Source organism: Antedon mediterranea, chromosome 9 (genome assembly GCF_964355755.1).
Source record: "Antedon mediterranea chromosome 9, ecAntMedi1.1, whole genome shotgun sequence".
NCBI lineage: Eukaryota > Metazoa > Echinodermata > Crinoidea > Comatulida > Antedonidae > Antedon > Antedon mediterranea.
In genome coordinates this window covers 14,787,310-14,808,093 of record NC_092678.1, presented here as the reverse complement: position 1 = coordinate 14,808,093, position 20,784 = coordinate 14,787,310, and the positions used below count along the sequence as shown (strand labels likewise).

At 31.3% G+C, this 20,784-nt stretch overlaps 1 protein-coding gene across 1 annotated transcript; it reads right to left on the bottom strand.

The window, feature by feature from the left end:
• Positions 1–970: 970 nt before the first annotated feature.
• Positions 971–18,786, bottom strand: LOC140058212 (uncharacterized). Its single transcript, XM_072103775.1, has 10 exons — positions 18,600–18,786; positions 10,104–10,349; positions 8,395–8,589; positions 7,832–7,984; positions 7,420–7,719; positions 6,702–6,809; positions 3,843–3,849; positions 2,303–2,416; positions 1,477–1,563; positions 971–1,251 (listed from the first exon to the last, which is right to left on the bottom strand). The coding sequence occupies exons 1-10, from the start codon at positions 18,783–18,785 to the stop codon at positions 971–973; spliced, it is 1,677 nt and encodes a 558-aa protein (XP_071959876.1). The 5' UTR covers position 18,786.
• Positions 18,787–20,784: the final 1,998 nt, after the last annotated feature.

Sequence of the window (20,784 nt, the reverse complement as noted above, 5' to 3'; positions counted from 1 at the left end):
ATAAAAAATAACAATTTGTATATAATGAACTGCAATTTTTATCTTGTTAACATATATTTTCTCATTCAGTATGTCAGTAAGCACAAGTAAAACACAATTAAGATAAAACATATTGAAAATTGTAGATACGATATTGAAATTTATCTATATTTTGGGAAAAAGTTGCATTTTGCAAAAGGTCAATGACCTTTTGACCTCAACTGACCTTAATAATCTTCCGAATAATTTTATTTAAATTTTAAAAGATTTTAAAAGATGTATGCTACACAATGTTACTAAGATAATACTAATTAGATGTTGGATTTTTGGGTTATTAGGATAAATGTTACCCCTACCCCAAAAAACATTTGAAGATAAAACACTGATGATCATTACAAATGACGCAAGTACATACAATGTATCCCTATACATATTATTTTTCTTGTTAACATCGATTTTTTCACTCTATATGTCCGTGGGCAGAAAATGATACCAAATAAGTTTAACTGTGGGGGGGGGGGGTACACGGTAAACCCCCTCCAGCCCATGGACTATAACTTGACTAAATAATACTAATGTCAGCCACTTATCAAACGAGCTTCACTGGTGAAAATAAGACTTGATGAAATTGTACTAGAATACACATTTTAGCATAATGTTTATCCCAATTATTGAAAATTACCGGCACTTGTTAGTGAAAGAATATATTAATTATATTACCTCTATCAAGTAGTAGCTTCTTTGCACGTTCGTTAAGAAGACTTGCAAATTTTTCTATTTTGCCTGGTTCATCTCTCAATTCTTCGTTACTCTCTAATTTGAAAACTACATCCCAGATATTTGTTAATCCAAAATGTTCAAGGTCGTAGTAAGCAATAACATTTGATAAACTGTCTCCTTCAACTTGTTGTAAAGCATCAAACAACCGTTTTCGATATGGCGACATTGGTTTTATATTAGTTTGAGTTTGTTTGATATTGTTATCCTTAACCTACTCGAGTACAAGATGTTCAGCAACCTTAAATTCTGTCAGTTTTGCGACCTCCAGGAGTAACTTGACATTAGAAGGTTCGATATAACCTTTTATCTGGAGTTTATTAAACAAATTGTGTGCTGTTAAGCCACGCCCTTCAAAGTCTCCTAAGGGCAAGTGATCGTACAGGCATAGTTTTACCAAACGATAGTGATTACCAGCATAATGTTTACTAAGATTAGCTTTTAAGTCTTTGAAATGCTCATTCAAGTCTGTCATTTTATTTACTTGTTGGTTTTCTGCAAAATCAAAGTTTCAGATGTAATAATTTTACCATTTTATTATCAGAAAATCAATTTTAATTGTTATCTCAGTTATCATCAATCAAAAGAAAAGTAGTTATAGTTGAAATAGTTTGGATTACTGCCATAACCATTCACAAACATCCATTTAAAAATATTTCTGCTTTCATCATTAGAATGGTACATAGTAATCTAAATAAAAAAATTGCTACATTAATGTACTGTATGTCCGAGGTACTGAGCCTGGCTCTGATTCTGGCTTTGTCTCTGTAACTGGCACTAGCTGATTCGCCTCGTTAGCTCCTGACTCTGATTCATAAACAAAATATTTTATTTTGGTGTTTATTAATTCGCATTTGTGAACATTATGATATATTTGGAAATTGTAAAGTTGTAAACAGTATATCATTTTAAGTTTTAAAACTTACCCTCCGTTGCCTGCTGGCAGTGTCAAGTCAAGTTTTAAGAAAAAACATAAACATTCTGTTTTCTCGTCCAGTGAAGAAATTGACCAGATGTTTTAATGACCACTGTAGGCTTAATTAGTTCCCCAAATAAACAGTTTATCTGACCTATGAACTTTGTTATCATAAAACTAGTAGAGATCGTCACTTTTTAAGCATTTGACAGGGCAATTTCGTCATTATAACCCCTAAATACTATCGATCACTCACTCCAAAAGTACCTGGATAAACTTAGAACCAATAGTTAAGCTCAGAGATGATGTAATGCTAATGAATAGAAGCCGATATGGCCCCAAGTTTCAGAAGAGCACAGACACGACACTTCCTTGGAAGCACATCTACAGCCACATCTCTCTTACAGCATCATTTATCCTCTGTTCATGAGTTTGTATTATCCTGTATCATTCCGGAGTTTGTATTGTATAGTGTATTATATCGTATTACTGAATAGACAACTGTGATATTTCAATCAACCAAGCGATTATAGTCTTTAGAGTAAAATCCTCACACATAATATATTACACCAATATGTTTTCAAAATTGTATGTATAATTTATGCTAGTCACAATTACTATTATAGTTACCTTGATGTCCTGGTGATGACACACGTACTTGTACTACCTCAAGCACAGGCTCATCTTCTTCATTTTTACTAGGTACCAAGCTTAGTTTCGCCTGGTCTGCTTCTGGCTCCGATTCTTAAAAGTTCTTTAATGTTAGTGGATTATTGAATGCATAAAGTATAAGAACAATTGCATTACATAACAAAACAAAACAACTTGATACACACTTTTAAGTGTGTATCAAGTTGTTTTGTAATAATATAATAATGTAATGTAATGCAAGAATAATGTAATATATAATATTTAAAAATATTATCAATACAAGAATATAAAATGAAACATTAATAACATATCTATAAAATGTTCAGTATATCTATCAAACCAATTACAAAAATAATATATAGTTTGTATTATTCATTCCGGTAATTAAGCTGATACGATTTTAAAAAATCACAAACTATATACAAATTGAATATACAATGCTGTATTAGCTAACAGATTACAAAATGTTATAGGATCTATAGTAAATGAAGATCAAAAAGGATATGTAAAAAAGAGGTTTGGAGGAGAAAATGTAAGACTAGTAAATGACATACTAGACTTTACAAGCTTAAACAATATGCCAGGTGCAATTGTATTTCTAGATTTTGCAAAAGCCTTTGACTCATTAGATAGAGTACTATTATTTAAGACTTTAAGTCATTTCGGTTTTGGTAATTCTTTTATCAAATTGATAAATGTAATTTATAAAGAAACAAATTATGTTATAGTAAATAACGGATGGCTCTCAGAAAGCTTTAATATGGAGTGCGGCGTGAGGCAAGGCTGCCCATTATCAGCGCTACTATTTATTTTGGTGACAGAATTAATGGCCACAAATATAAGAAAAAATCCTAAATGTAAAGGAATTACATTACCAAACAGCAATAACGAAAATGACAACATTGTAAAGATTGCTCAACTTGCAGACGATACCGTTATTTTTACGCAAGATGAAAGTAGTCTAAAATATTTTTTCGATGAAATTGATCTATTCTGTAGAGTTTCAGGATTAAAACTAAATAAAAATAAGACAAATGGTATGTGGATTGGTTCAAACAAAAATAATATGTCAAAACCATTCAATATTGTATGGTCCAGTGAACCAGTACAATTTCTAGGAATACATGTAGGTTATGATAAACAACTATGTGAATACAGAAATTGGGAGAAAAAAATCACCAACTTAGAAAATGTATTAAATTTATGGAAAAAACGTAACCTAAGTTTTTTTGGTAAAATTACTATTATAAAAACACTAGCAATATCAAGGTTTATCTATACTGCTAGTATTATTGAAGTGCCTAAGGAAATAATTACAAAAATAGAAAAACTGTTATATGACTTCCTTTGGGGTAATAAAAAATAAAAAATAAAACGAACAACATTAATTAGAAATGTAGAAGAATGTGGTTTGAATATGCCAGATCTCACTTCGGTGATAGAATCTCTCAAACTAACCTGGGTTAAGAGACTCTTAAGCCCAGATCCAGGTAAATGGAAATGCATTCCAAAGTTTTACCTTCAACCTATTGAATATACAGTTAACATAACGCAGTTGAATTTAGAAGAGCATGCTAACCTGGGCAGTATGCCTTTATTTTATAGAAATAGGATGAAGTCTGTTGTAAAATTAAACAATATCATACATGTAAAACCAAAAACTACCATGGAAATAAAGAGCCAACAATTATGGGAAAACAGACATATCGTATTGAACAATAAATCTATGTATTTTAAAGTATGGTTATCTTCTGGGTTTAAAACAATCGGAGATATTTACATGAATGATAGAGTACTTTCACCTTGTGAAATATTTCCTAAACTGTATAAACGGCATAACGCCTAATTGAATATATGCAATTGTTAAAAGCCGTAAACCGTCTTCTATAATCATTTTATTAATAGATGTTCAAAAATACCAAATTCACAAACAAAATGGGAAATAGAACTAGGTAAGGTAGACATTGATTAGAGTAATGTTTGGTACTATAAAGTTTATAGACTAAAACATATACCCAAAGTTGCTCAATTTAATTTTAAACTTCTGCATAGAATACTACCATGTAAAAAACGATTGAAAATCTGGAACTTAGCAGGTAATGAATTATGTGATAAATGTATAAACAAGGTTGAAACTGAACAAGGCCAACAGCCATTAAGTCGCGTGCTACAATGCATAGTGATACCGGACCGACAGACAAACAGACCGACAGACAGACAGACCGACAGACAGACGGACCGACCGACATAGTGAACTATACTGACCGAAATTACTGAACATGTTTAAAAATGTTGAAATGTGTAAAAACATTTATATTTTTTTAATTTACACGTGCGTAGCCTGTCACTTTTGACGTGCTCGTATAACGTAATTTCGAGTTGAAAAGTAAGTCAAGAAAACAGAAATCGGGCAAGAATAGTGCGCAATAACATTTAACGCGCAGTGCGCGCGCAAAAATCTGCGCACTCATGGCAATTTTGTAAACGCTTAAAATTGCCTGAAACGTACTCTTATTTCATCGAAAATAAATTTTGAAAATTTTAAGCGCGCTTACGCATGCGTTACATATGATGATTTATGCCCTGAAATTTATGAGTACCAAATTTTATTTAATTGTGATTCATGGTTGTTAAGATATGATTACAAACGTGATTTCGTTAAATCGTGCGTAGACCGCGTAATTTTGTATTGCGCACCGTGAAAACATAACCACATCGATTCCTGGCCATAAGGAATATTCTGTGAAAAATTGACTTAGCTAGATTAAACTGATATCAAGATAAGGTCATAAAGCGATAAAACGCATAGTGATACCGGACCGACAGACAGACAGACAGACAGACAGACAGACCGACCGACCGACATAGTGAACTATAGAGTCGCTTCCACGCGACTAAAAACACATGTTATATAAATGCAGTGTAATTCAATGGATATGGCTTAAATTTAAAAATATCATAGCTAAGAGCTTTTCAAACGAAGACCCAATAACTTGGACTACAATGATTACTGGATCAAATAACATAATTGTAAATGAATTGATTTCATTATTTGTATTCTCTATATATAAGTTGCATATATTAACAAAAAAAAGTAAACAACTATGAAAAAAAGATCTGGAATCTTTTTATTACTGAAGTAAAGCATTTAATTGAAAATGAGTATAAGTGCTACTACTTTAAAGCTCAATGTAAATGGGGAGATATAAAGCAAAATCTCCTTAAATTAATGAAATAAAAAAAATGCTATTTTTATCTCTTAAATACATTGTATATAGGCCTAGTAACTATATTAGTTTTAAGATATGTCATCCGGGTATGAAGCGACTCACATACACACAGAGCCAAAATATTACCTTGGACTTGCACTGTGTATGGACTCTAACCTTACGGTTTTCATTATATATATCATTCCTCCTATCCATTCTAAACACCCTTTTTTCAAGCTTTTGCATTCTTCGTTTTCATCTCATCCATTTTTTTTCTTGGTGAAAAGGGAAGATTCTTTGTATTCTTCCCCTGAGTTTATAGCCTCTCTACCCAGACAATGGACACGAACAGAATAAAACAACAATAATAACTTTTTCATAAGTACGTTTTTTTTTTAATCAATTTTTATCGTCAGTTTACTGCCATCGACATATTTTAATTAATTGTATTTTTAAAAATGTATATGAATGTAAATGTGGTTACTTCTTAGCATCAAAATAATCTTAGTCTTATGTATATACTGTTCAAAGATATGTATTTTTTAACAATGTACCTTATAAATAAGAGAAATATATAAATGTGCATATATACATATATTATTAATTTTATATTTATAGAACTATAATAAAAGTGGGACGAACCCACACAAGACAAAAAAAGAATATACAATGCTGAAACTGGCAATGATTACTAACGTTTCTGTTGGGAATTAGTTTGGTTGGATACGGTATGGGATCGAATGCGATTTAAAAAGAGTATATTTTCGTAGAATAATGTGCGTATTTTTTTTATAATAATTATTAATGTTGATGAACATTTAAATACGATGAAATAACACTGATAAGCTTGAAGAAGAAGAAACAAGTTACCTTTCAAAAAAAGACGTTTGATATGAGCAGTATCCATTGCAGAATGACGTTCACATGGAACCGAATCATTCTTCAAACACTTTTCAATATCAACTAAGTGATGATTCTTTGGATTACATGCATCGCATACCACACGTATATGTTGCAGACAGTTTCAAGTTGGTCCTTTAAGTAGCTTAGTACCTACAACAGGGAAGTGCCATATTGTATTTATTTAAATATAATATATTATTATTACAGGTACAGTATAATGTGAAAAGCAAATTTATTTTACAGTGTTATATCATCATATTGAATACCTCAAAGCAGACATCGGGTTTCAGTTGTCGTCGTTCAGATACAACCTTTGGTTTGGTTCCATCAGTTTCTGTGTTATATCGATCGATTGTCCGACGATATATTTCAAGCTATAGGAGTTTCAATTTCAAATTAGTTAGATTTGTAAAACAGAATACCCATTTCCAGTAGTTAATTAAGGTATTCTTTTTTTAATAATGGTTTTACTAAATGTTTATACATTGTTTGATAATTTGTATTTACTGGAGTTTAGATATGGATATTAAATTGGACTTTTTTTAATACTGTATATTATTATAAAATGTGTTTTAGAGCTGCCGGTGAAAGCATGTATTGTGACCTTTATCTTTGATTCTACCCCGTCAATACCGAACCGAGTTGTTGGGTCATAGATCATTGTGTCAAAGGTGACATTCGGATACAACTGTGGTCTCTACGCATTTCAAACACACACATACAGGGGTGAAAACCTGGTGGAGGTAGTATCAGGAAACGTAAAGGATGACAATTTACAACTCCACTCCCAAAGACTTAATAATAAGTCTTTGTTTATGTAGAGCATCTTGTGTATATGTTTGTCTTGTGAAATTTTAAATAGTTTATCCATCCTGTAATTGGCGGGTTACTCGCGGTTGGATGAGTATGAAATAAATAAATAAATAAATAAAAATAAAATAAATATATATATATATATAATAAACATAGTAAATACTTTCATACCTTTAATGCATGTGGCTTTTCCTTTTTACGATTTATTTCTACGGCACCTAGACTGACTTTGTGATCTTTAAATTCAAAATCACTACGATTCCGGAACACATTTTGATCAAAACTACCAGTTTCAGTCATCAATTCAAGAAATGCAACAACCAAAGTGTGGTACACCGCATCAGAAAGAAAGTCTGTCGGGGTAAGATAAATTGATACCCTTTGCCTGTCATCTTTTGTCACTTGTAGGCTAGTCTCATTATCAACTGTCATCCGACATGGCACCAAGAATTCACGGTTACCTTCTTCTTTCTGTTATTATAAACAGTGTTTGATAAAAGGATAAAATATTTTAGAGTGTTTAAGCCAGAATTTTTAAATGATTTAATCAATAATTAATGTAATAAATAAGCTTCGTACATACCGTTTTTTTCTCAAAAAGTAACCGGAACACCCTCATCACTTCTACAAAGATTTCAAAATTACCTTCGTCTTGATTTTGCCATAAATAACGCAACACCTTTTCCTCAAGAATACCTTCATCTTTAAGTCTTTTCCATCGCCTTTTCATTTCCATCTGTATTCAAATAAAAGTAACAATTTTAAAGAGCATTTTCACTTCAAATCGCAGTAATACTGATCACTTCATTAATTTTTAACGAAAGACCGGGATTGTACAAAAGACCAGTATAGTGTAGCCTAGATAGTTTCACTTTTCTACTTTCATGCCATATGTTTCAGATACAAATGATAGAACAGATTCGCACGCTAAATGTTCATTTGTAAAATTTACCATAATAAATTAATTGACAGAATTGCCCTCTTTTACAATGGATCAAAACAGGCTATTGTTCGGCACGGATTGCAACCACTCTCCCTCTATCTTTAAGTAGACTGGATCCCCCGCTTAACATTTTTATTTGAGGATATTTCTGTTCATAATTAATCTAATCGAATTTCTAGTATTAATATAATTGTCTAACATACATCTTTAATAGCTGGTGGAAATACTGTGATCACAGTTGTCAGCATCTGAATCATCGTGTGAAGATTAGTTATTACTGTGTTCCTTAATTTCTCGTCTTTATTGGAATACATAATCTTTCCAATGTCATTCATATACGTTATGGCAACGATGATCGCTTCTTCAGAAATTCCACACTCAGTGCCAATTCTAGAAGCCTATAATATGGAATTGAAATTAGTGAATATGAATAATATACCATTTTTATAGCAATAACCTAAACAATGATAGTTATAAATGTAAATATTGAACAGGAAAATAAGAAAGCTCAAGTTAATCCGTTGGTAATAAATATTTTACTTTTATTTCACGATTGCATCCATTAATGATATTACTGTTTATAAATACCACGCTATCGTAATTGTTTTCTACTCTTACTTTATTCCAATCCATTTACTTACAGTATATACTTCTCTCCAATTACTCTCACATGTACTTCGCAAATTCTTTCTGGTTGTTTTACTTTATCGTTTTGATTTAGCTATCATTTGCCTATTTTATTTGTAACTTCATTATAATTAGGGGCTTCTCGATTTGCACATTCATTATGACTCACACCATATAACGTCAATAGTTATGATTATGTGCATCTATGATGTACGTACTGTAAATGGGATTAAAACATTCACCGAGCTCAATGAAACCATCTTTTTAATGTATTGATGTATTTTCTGATTGTTTGACATTGATATTATTTGTAATACCGGTACCTGGATGAAAATATGTTTTTTTTATTACAATTCTAAAAAAATATTATATGGCATTATATCGGTATTCTGGTTAGTGTTATAAGTAAGCAATTGAAACTCTATTTAAAGAACAAAACCAAGAGAACGCCGCGGCAGATGTTTTGGCTGTGGAGTTTTTAGAGATGCTGATAAAAACATTTCAAACTTCATAACATATTATTACAATATAAATTTTACTTAACATCTTTAGGTGCAGCATACAGACGTTCTTCTGGTACTCTTTTGATACTAAAAGCTTGTGCGCTTTTCTTTGTTTAGAACGATGCAGAAATATAGTTTCTAGTTTCCTATGTAGGCACTTTTGAGTCCTTTTTCGTGTCCGTGATATTGCGGTTCATTAATGTGCGCAACCAAGCGTAACTGTGCCAATGTAATAATGTATACATTTATTTTAAAACGCATAAAACGATTTAAATCGCTTCCTATTATGCAATGTCGTGGATTGTCGGAGACACATTTGTTATTAACGTAAAGCTTTGCTCGAAATAGTTATGTCAAATTTAGGGCCAGAATTGACTGGAGTCAAAACTATTTTAGTGGTTTGTTTATAATATAGGATTTTTGTGTAGTTCCATTAACCCCGAAAAAAAAAAGCAATAATGAGAATCACAATGTTATTGCCTAATATGGTTTAAATAAAACAACTGTTTCATGTAGTCAAATACATTGCCTTCTTCTAAATTATGTAACAGCGAATTTATCAAAACTGTTGTTTTAATCACTTTAAGTGAAATGTCATGGTTTCTTTCAGTTTCTAATTTATTTGTGGATTCATATAATTTTGAATTACTGTATATACAATTACATTACACTGATACGATACGTAGCTATAGCCTCGATTTATATACCACAATTAAGAAGTGTAGAAATCGTTTTATATATCGCACTTTTATTATATATTTAAAGAACAAACACTACCTTACCTCATTATAAAGAATGCACACTTTTGTTTTTCCAATGTCTTGCAATATTTCCTGAAAGTTAAGCCAGTTTATTGGAACTTCCTTCATTCCCATTGCCTGCATGTATTTACCAATGTTTTTCTTAAGTTTCTTTATACCTGCATGTGATTTCACAGTGTTGTCGACCATGTACATTTCACGATCTACATGCGCAGCATATTTCATTCCTTCCATTTTATCAAACATTTCGTTAAACATACCTTCAACCTTCAATTTAAAAAGGTATTAGCATCGTTACAGTTATAAGTTGATAAAAAATGGATTGTATAAGTATAATGTAGACTTCTTCCTTATCCTTCTTATTTTCTCTCCTTCATTTATTTAAACACTGATTTATTTATGTGATTCAATAAGTAATGCTGTTACAGTTGAATTATACCATTCTTAAGTAATTTACATTTGCCATAATCGACGTGAATACATGCACGTGCCAGTGTTTTGAGTTAAATTCTAACATCTTGCTCTGACTAACTTGCAATACTTACTTGCATTACAAATACTAGATGGTTCTCGAATACATAATAATTTCAGCGTTAAAAAACTGGCGATTTCAAATGTACGTACAATAATACATGTCGTTTACAGGAACGAATAAATAGACACTGATTTATGTACTCACCTAACATTAGCACCCAGGGAATTACTTCCGAAAGAGAAACTTGTCACAAAATGAGACCAATTGTTTAAGTCAAATTTCAACAAACTTAATTTGTGTTTTGTATGTAACATTAGGGTTGAGGGATGGGGAAGAGGATGGGTGCAAAGAGGAACAATTTTTAAATATATTCTTTATCCATATAGTAACGAAATATTAATTGTTTTCATATTTTACAAATAATATAGGCCTACCACTAAACACAGTAAAATATTGCGATGTAATACTTTGTTGAAACTATCACCGTCCTAGTCGATTGAAATAGTACAGTACATGTAACGATACATCACTACGACGTGTATGTTTATATAATCTATATATAAATTTACGTAAGGGCAAAATTCGGTAAATCGCGCCTTACTTCTAGAATTTTCACTCGATGGTATGTAAAGTTGGTTCGTACTTTCGGTACTGATTTTAACCGCCTGATGTAACCCTGTTTACTAATTAAATTGAGTTAGATAATTAGTTATTGACGATTAAAACGAATTTAGGTTCAAAGATTTGCCCCAAATAGGGGTGTTTTCCGATCGTGGTATACACTGTCTAATGGATGTCCATCTTGAAAAATACCCGCTAAAAAAATGCGAGGAGGCTTCGCATTTTTCTATCTCCTCCTACGATAATTGTTTTTAATAGCTGAAAACCGGTTGAACAGCTAGAGTACACCATCATAATGTTGAAGACAGGCCGATTTTCTTTAAAAAATACTATTTTGATAGATTTAATATACGATTATACAAATGTATTGATTTGCGATGAATGGAACATCCCAATCTCTCAGTCTGCCAGAGTTTGGTTTAACACAAGTACTGTAGGTAAATTTATGAGCCCTTGGTTTAACACATACGGTAGGTAAATATATGGGCCCTTTGAGAATAAACTTGCAATACTTTGACAATACTGTAAATACCTATTAACTATTTTTCACTTGAATCGAACATTTCTTACTGTGAATGTTCGTACTGTTAGATGTAATATAAAAATATATACAAATAAACTTTATTACTGAGACTGTGGATAGGCTCTACTGTTAGATATACAAATAAACTTTATACTGACAGTTCCTTCTCAACGTTTGTATTAATTAATAATTACCAAAAATATAAACGTCGTAGTGGTGTATCGTGACATGTACTTTAATATTTCAATCGATTATGACAGTGACAGTTTTAACAAAGTATTAAATCGCAAATGTTTTAGGCCTACTGTATTTAGAGGTATATTATTTATAGGCCTATAAAACATGAACAAAATATTTCGTTACTCAGTGGATAAAGAATATATTTAAAAATTGTTCCTCTTTGTACCTATCCGCTTTCCCATCCCTCAACCCTAATGTTACATAGCGAGGAGGCTTCGCATTTTCCTATCTCCTCCTACGATAATTGTTTTTAATAGCTGAAAACCGGTTGAACAGCTAGAGTACACCATCATAATGTTGAAGACAGGCCGATTTTCTTTAAAAAAATACTATTTTGATAGATTGCTAGAGTACACCATCATAATGTTGAAGACAGGCCGATTTTCTTTAAAAAATACTATTTTGATAGATTTAATATACGATTATACAAATGTATTGATTTGCGATGAATGGAACATCCAGTTTGGTTTAACACAAGTACTGTAGGTAAATTTATGAGCCCTTGGTTTAACACATACGGTAGGTAAATATATGGGCCCTTTGAGAATAAACTTGCAATAGGTTCGGAAAATGTTAAAAACCAATTTCTATTATTTGAATCGGTAAACAGTTTCCATTTATTATACATTGATAATGAAACATGAAATATTCCTATTTATGTCCCTCGAGGTTCATTACAATTTATATTTAGTAGTCCCACGGACTTCATCTTAGCCACTCCCCCGAGTGCTAAGGCCAAATTTATGATACCCTACTTTCTATTTAAGTTTAGTTACAGTTAGTTCTTGACGATAATACAACGAATTTAGGTTACACCCTTCGGCCGCGAAAACGTTTCTGTACAAATATGATACCGATTGGCTTTATTTCATTCAACAGCGACCATAATCTCGCCAATTACAGGATAGATAAACTATTTTATTATTGATGTGCTTATAAATTAAGACTCATGTAAACAGCTTGATTACATCATTTTACAGACAAACGAAACTTTTTTAAACCTACTGTTTCAATAACTGAGTATAATACTGTATACGTTTTCATAAGTAAGTGCATATACATTTTCGTGTTTTCATTGACGAGATTGTAATAGTAACTTCAGTAACTATTACAGTACTTATTTATTATACGACACAAGACAATTGTATCTGACAGGTACGTACATTATTCTAAAAAATAAGTCTAGATAGATCCCTTAGGCGTCATAAATCACAGGCCAACAAATCAGTACTCATGACAGAAATTCGACCCAGTTTGGTTCACACAAATGTTTACAGGAAGTTCAACACCACAACCGATGATTTGCCCTAAATATTTAGGTAGACTACAGTTTAATTTTTCACTGAATAGGAGCTTGAATTTCCGATTTCCATTTCGCAGAATGTCTAGGTCTATTTATTTAGTTTGGTTCTTATAATATATAAATACAATCAACTTTATTACTGCGGTTCCATCACCACCACCACGTGCTGCCGCCAAATTCCCGTACATACATTTCCATTTCTCCCTAATTTCTTTAATCCACATAAATTAATTGTCCTTTATGGAATCCAGTATTGGTTTTGTTGTCTCTATTTCTGAATACCCCAATTAGTGGGACACTTCCGTTTTTGTTTAGTGTCCCAAAAAAGTCCCCGTCCGTGGATTCTACTGTATTCGAGAACCATCTGTGAGCACCCCTAGATGGTACGCGAGCGAAGCGAGCGTGCCATCTAGTGTAAAACAATTTGTGAAAACCACCTCTATTCGGGGAAAATAATAAATTCGATTTAATCGTCAATAAATATTAAATTATCTAACTCAACTAAATTAGTAGGCCTAATGGTTTTCAATTGTTTCTTATAGCCAATTCATACTTAAGTTGATTCCTACCCTACCCACCAAAGTTGTTCTGCGTTTAGGGCATATGATGCACCGTAGGCCTATCCTTTACTGGCTTTACAACGCTACTCATGCCAGTGGGGGAAGGGTGATGATGTGGGTGGTTTAACTGCAATAATAAAGAGTTGTACATACGGCGACTGAAAATGCTAGCTCATTATCCGTTAAAAAAAAATGTATATCCAACCTCTGCAGCACAGATTGAAAAAAAAAATGGATCGAATTTCTGTTATGAGTATACAGTACTTGCCTTTACGACGCCTGAGGGAATAGACACTTGTGGAACAGAGATTGGAATGTTCCATTCATCGCAAATCAATACATTTGTATAAACGTATATTAAATCTATCAAAATTGAATTTTTTAAAGAAAATCGGCCTTTCTTTAACATTATGATGCTGTACTCGAGCTTTTCAACCGGTTTTCAGCCATTAAAAACAACTATCGTAGGAAGAGATAGGAAAATGTGAAGCATCCTTGTATTATCGTCTGCGGGTATTTTTCAAGACGGACATCCATTAGACAGTGTATACCACGATCTAAAAATACCCCTATTTGGGGCAAATCGTTGAACCTACATTCGTTTTAATTGTCAATAACTACTTATCGAACTCAATTTAATTAGTAAACAGGGTTACATCAGGTGGTTAAAATCAGTACCGAAAGTACGAACCAACTTGATATACCATCGAGTAAACATTCTAGAAATAACGAGCGATTTACCGAATTTTGCCCTTACGTAAATTTATATATATAGATTATAGACTAGTAGGTACGCTCACTTCGCTCGCGTACCATCTGGGTCGTGCCGCGCCCACAGAAGGTTCTCGAATACACAATAATTTCAGCGTAACAAAACTGGCGATTTCAAATGTACGTACCGCAGAACTATAATACATTGTCGTTTACAGAAACCAATAAATAGACACGATGATTTATGTAGTCAACTAAAATTAGCACCCTGTGAATTACTTCCGAAGGAGAAACTTATCACAAAATGATTCCATATGTTTTATTTGGACTCATTTAAAGAAACCCAATTTGTGTTTTGTATGTAACATTAGGGTTGAGGGATGGGAAAGCGGATAGGTACAAAGAGGAACAATTTTTAAATATATTCTTTATCCACTCAGTAACGAAATATTTTGTTCATGTTTTATAGGCCTATAAATAATATACCTCTAAATACAATAAAACATTTGCGATTTAATACTTTGTTAAAAATGTCACTGTCATAATCGATTGAAATATTAAAGTAAATGTCACGATACACCACTACGACGTTTATATGTTTGGTAATTATTAATTAATACAAACGTTGAGAAGGAACTGTCAGTATAAAGTTTATTTGTATATTATAATAATGTGTTTATATATCTAACAGTAGAGCCTATCCACAACCTCAGTAATAAGGTTTATTTGTATATATTTTTATATTACATCTAACAGTACGAACATTCACAGTAAGAAACGTTCGATTCAAATGAAGACCAAACATAGTTAATAGGTGTTTACAGTATTGTCAAAGTATTGCAAGTTTATTCTCAATGGGCCCATATATTTACCTACCGTATGTGGTAAACCAAGGGCTCATAAATTTACCTACTTGTGTTAAACCAAACTCTGGCAGACTGAGAGATTGGGATGTTCCATTCATCGCAAATCAATACATCTGTATAATCGTATATTATTAGTGAACAGGGTTACATCAGGGGGTTAAAATCAGTACCGAAAGTACGAACCAACTTTATATACCATCGAGTAAAAATTCTAGAAGTAAGGCGCGATTTACCGAATTTTGCCCTTACGTACATTTTATATATAGAAGAAATATTGTGGGAAAGGGAACGGGCTTTGGTTGACACAAATGAAGTGGAAACCTTTTTAATAAGTGTGCGAAAGAGAGATTGTTTGGATGCCTTAAACAGATGAATAGAATTATGACATATGTCAAAATATTTGTGAGAAAAAAAAGTAGAATTGATAAGTAATAATAAGGAACCTTAGCACAATCCTTCCTTCAAGTTATCTTTTGCAAAATAATTCAACAATTTATTAATGGAGATCCAGCTCCAACCCAGCATTAAATAGCATAGTGTAGGCCTAAATGAGATAAAATTGAAGATGGGCAAATAAATGTAAGTTAGCAAGGTAGACTTGACTCTACTCTATAATAGCCAAACAATTGATGTAATTGAATTATTATGGATTAAAAAAGATAAATGGTTAAGTTCAACCAAAACCCATTGACTTCCAGTCAATTTGACTTTGTTTTAAATTACATTTTTTTAGCAAATAATTGTGTTTCCTATCCAATTTTTGGGTCAAAGGAATAATTATTATGAAGCATAAACATTCCAAAAAAACAACCCCTTTTTTCAGGAGGATAATATATCATTAATTTCTGTAGGTTTGTGGGTTTTATTTCTTGAACTAAGCAGTATACATTTTGATTTATTTGAATTAAGTGTAAGTTCATTAGATGTAAAACTTCTTGAAAGTATCAAACCAAATTGTCATTCATTATTTGAAATTCATAATTTTTGTTATTCTTATGACTACATAAGATACAGGTATCAACATAAAATTTAATTATTATTAGATAGTTTACATAGGTCATTACATATAATAAAAACCAACAAAGAGGCCCTAAAATGAGCCCTTGATGCCCTTCACATGTAAAATGAATTATATCCGAAGAATGGTTTCCAACAATTGTCGTATCTTATGTAGATAACTTGAAAACCATTACAATGCAAATAAATTCCGCGAACACCATAATATTTCAGTTTGTAACCATTTATGATGGTTGATGTAATTAAATGCCTTGTTAAGGTCTTAAAAACTCTAATGGAGTAATATTAATTTTTATCCACGGGTGGAATTGTATAATGTTGGCACTAACTGTGCACGTCTTACTATTGGTCTTCCTTTATCTGCAGGGAGGACTAGGATATGTTTATCTTTCCTAATGCGTCTAACGTCGTCCTTTTGTTTTGATATTGTTTATCATTATTATTTCAAGACATCAAGTAGTTATTTGATGTATGACTTTCATAAGTTCTCATGTATTAAATAAAACTATATATATTATTTTAAACTCAATGTTGTAGAACGATTCTTACGTACACGAATAAGTGACGATCAATTATTTATAAATATCTATGTTTATTGATAGTCATAGGGTTATTTTTGTAGTTAGTGTACAATGTTTGTGTTACTCGACTTTACTACACGTTCTGCAATCTGATTTGTTTTATTTTTTAATATTATGACAGCATCTATTGATACAAGAATGAAATTGGATGATGAATCTATATTATAAGTGAGAGAGTTTGTCTGTCTGTTTGTTTGTCTGTTTGTTTGTTTGTTTGTTCGTTATACAACATTTTGTTACTGCACATAATCTTACATATGGGGTATCAAAATGACCGCAATTGTACAGGGAATGTTCAAAGCTATATTTCAACATCATCCGCCACCTAGGATCCAAGTTAGGGACCAAAATGTGGTCAAAACCCCAAATTCGATGTTTGTTCGTTATAAAAATTTCTGTTTATGCACGTAACCATACGTATGGGGTATCAAAATGATGGCAATTGTACCCGGAAGGTTTAAAAACTACATTAAAAAAAATTCCCCCAACTCCTGGGGTTTTTGTGGGAGGGGGGGAGGGGGTGCGGTGGTTTGTGATGTCATTTTTTGCTAGGGCTCGGGGTTGTAGGCTATCAAATTGTAAAATTATACTACAAAAGTTTTACAGTATTTTAATTATTCTCAGCAAGGTGTTTGGGGAAATATAGATATAGATATACATATTTTATTAATTAACCAATATGACACCTATTCAATTACACATTTAGCAAAGTACTTTAAATTAACCATATCCAGCTATGTATCAGTCTCTTGGATTTTCTCATTACAGACATCCATTCCTGTGTGAACATACACACAATGTTTACCGTTACTGTGTTCAACTACATCACGATGCCTCCAAGGAAAACACTTGGGGTTGGGAGTTGTGGTTCAGGGGATAGTGCGGGTTTTGCTTAGACCAGAATTGTGTTTGCCAAATGTTAAAGTATTTAATTATTCCTGGGAAACCATGACCTAAACTGTATTTGGAATGTTTTAAACTACATTTGAAAACTGCCACTGAGGGATTATGGGTTGGGAGTGATAATAACATAATTTGTACTGGAACCGTCTTCAACACATCACCCAGTGTATCTGGGGTGTGTTTGTAGGGGGAGGTGGAAGAGCGAAAATACTGGCGTAATGAAGTAGCCTATATGCTTTGAATTGTACTAGGAAAATTTACTATATTTGAACTGTCTAGGGGAGGAGTTAAGGTTTGTTGATTGTGGCTGGGGTAGTGAGAGGAGAAAGAAGGCTGGGGGGCCCGCAGTATCTAAATTAGATATTTTAATTATCAGCCAATATAACACCTATTCATTTACACAATTTACAACGTACTTCAACCATTATTAGACCCATCATAGCTATGTATACTCCTCTCAATTTGAAGCTTACGTTGAATTGAATTTGTCCATCACTGGGAAGAATTTGTTTAAAAAAAATAGTATGGGGTGGTATTGAAGAAGGGTGATGTTGGTGAGTAAAGACAGATACTGGCGTCGGGTGTTGAGAAGGCTTTAAACTAATTTTTAAACCCGCCCTGGGTATAATTGCTACTAATTGATAAACTTAATTAGCATCATTGTTCAGTATCATACCATGCTAGATTGTTCAGTTCATTAACACAAGACTGAATTACCTTTTTTCGATTTCTCCATTTTATCCGTGATGGCAATTTGTCCATATGAGTAGCAACCAAACTGATGGGAGGTGACTCTATGGAAACCCTGCCATCAATTGAAATGGGGTTTCCTGAAGCATGTTGCGCCACAGTATGCTCATATACTGATCTTATCCAGAACATATTCATGTCTAAATTAGTCATTCCTAGTGCACAGCAAAATTCTGATTCTTGTTTTAAGAAAAAAAAAACTTGTTTCAAGCAAAATATTTCTTGAAACAAGTAAATTTTGACTTGTCCGTATTTCAATACTTTTTGGCTTACCAAGAATCGTAAAATTCTTAACAAGAATCACACAAATTCTTATCAAGAAAATTATTCTTACCAAGAAATAATACTTTAAGAACAATATTCTTACCAAGAATTTAATTGCTTTTTTCATTCTTGTTTTAAGCAGTATCTGCCTTAAAATAAGTAACAATTTATCGATTTTTTAAAATAGAATTCTTGTTTCAAGCAATATTTTTCTTAAAATAAGTAAGAATATCCGATTTGTATTTTTTGAATTCTTGTTTCAAGCAATATTTTTCTTAAAATAAGTAAGAATATTCCGATTTGTATTTTATAGAATTCTTGTTTCAAGCAATATATTTCTTAAAATAAGTAAGAATATTCCGATTTGTATTTTTTGAATTCTTGTTTCAAGCAAAATATTTCTTAAAATAAGTAAGAATATTCCGATTTTTATTTGTAGAATTCTTGTTTCAAGCAATATTTTTCTTAAAATAAGTAAGAATATTCCGATTTGTATTTTTTAGAATTCTTGTTTTAAGCAATATTTTTCTTAAAATAAGTAAGAATATTCCGATTTTTAATTTTAATATTCTTGTTTCAAGCAATATATTTCTTAAAATAAGTAAGAATATTCCGATTTGTATTTTTTGAATTCTTGTTTCAAGCAATATTTTTCTTAAAATAAGTAAGAATATTCCGATTTGTATTTTATAGAATTCTTGTTTCAAGCAATATATTTCTTAAAATAAGTAAGAATATTCCGATTTGTATTTTTTTGAATTCTTGTTTCAAGCAAGATATTTCTTAAAATAAGTAAGAATATTCCGATTTTTATTTTTTGAATTCTTGTTTCAAGCAATATTTTTCTTAAAATAAGTAAGAATATTCCGATTTGTATTTTTTGAATTCTTGTTTCAAGCAATATTTTTCTTAAAATAAGTAAGAATATTCCGATTTGTATTTTTTGAATTCTTGTTTCAAGCAAAATATTTCTTAAAATAAGTAAGAATATTCCGATTTTTATTTGTAGAATTCTTGTTTCAAGCAATATTTTTCTTAAAATAAGTAAGAATATTCCGATTTGTATTTTTTAGAATTCTTGTTTTAAGCAATATTTTTCTTAAAATAAGTAAGAATATTCCGATTTTTAATTTTAATATTCTTGTTTCAAGCAATATATTTCTTAAAATAAGTAAGAATATTCCGATTTGTATTTTTTGAATTCTTGTTTCAAGCAAAATATTTCTTAAAATAAGTAAGAATATTCCGATTTTTATTTGTAGAATTCTTGTTTCAAGCAATATTTTTCTTAAAATAAGTAAGAATATTCCGATTTGTATTTTTTAGAATTCTTGTTTTAAGCAATATTTTTCTTAAAATAAGTAAGAATATTCCGATTTTTAATTTTAATATTCTTGTTTCAAGCAATATATTTCTTAAAATAAGTAAGAATATCCGATTTGTATTTTTTGAATTCTTGTTTCAAGCAATATTTTTCTTAAAATAAGTAAGAATATTCCGATTTGTATTTGTTTGAATTCTTGTTTCAAGCAATATTTTTCTTAAAATAAGTAAGAATATTCCGATTTGTATTTTTTGAATTCTTGTTTCAAGCAATATATTTCTTAAAATAAGTAAGAATATTCCGATTTTTATTTGTAGAATTCTTGTTTCAAGCAATATTTTTCTTAAAATAAGTAAGAATATTCCGGTTTGTATTTTTTAGAATTCTTGTTTTAAGCAATATTTTTCTTAAAATAAGTAAGAATATTCCGATTTATATTTTTAGTTTTCTTGTTTCAAGCAATATATTTCTTAAAATAAGTAAGATCCGATTTTTATTTGTAGAATTCTTGTTTCAAGCAAAACTTTTTTAAAAATAAGTAAACAAGAAGTCTATCAAATAAAA

What these genes read in the sequence shown, in the direction of transcription:
- LOC140058212 (XM_072103775.1), bottom strand. Translation starts at nt 18,785, where the DNA reads ATGACTAATTTAGACATGAATATGTTCTGGATAAGATCAGTATATGAG. An exon ending in TTCCACCAGCTATTAAAGAT is followed by an intron (nt 7,985 to 8,394) that starts GTATGTTAGACA and finishes ATTTGAATACAG; the next exon opens with ATGGAAATGAAAAGGCGATG. An exon ending in CTCAGTACCTCGGACATACA is followed by an intron (nt 1,252 to 1,476) that starts GTACATTAATGT and finishes TTGATTTTGCAG; the next exon opens with AAAACCAACAAGTAAATAAA.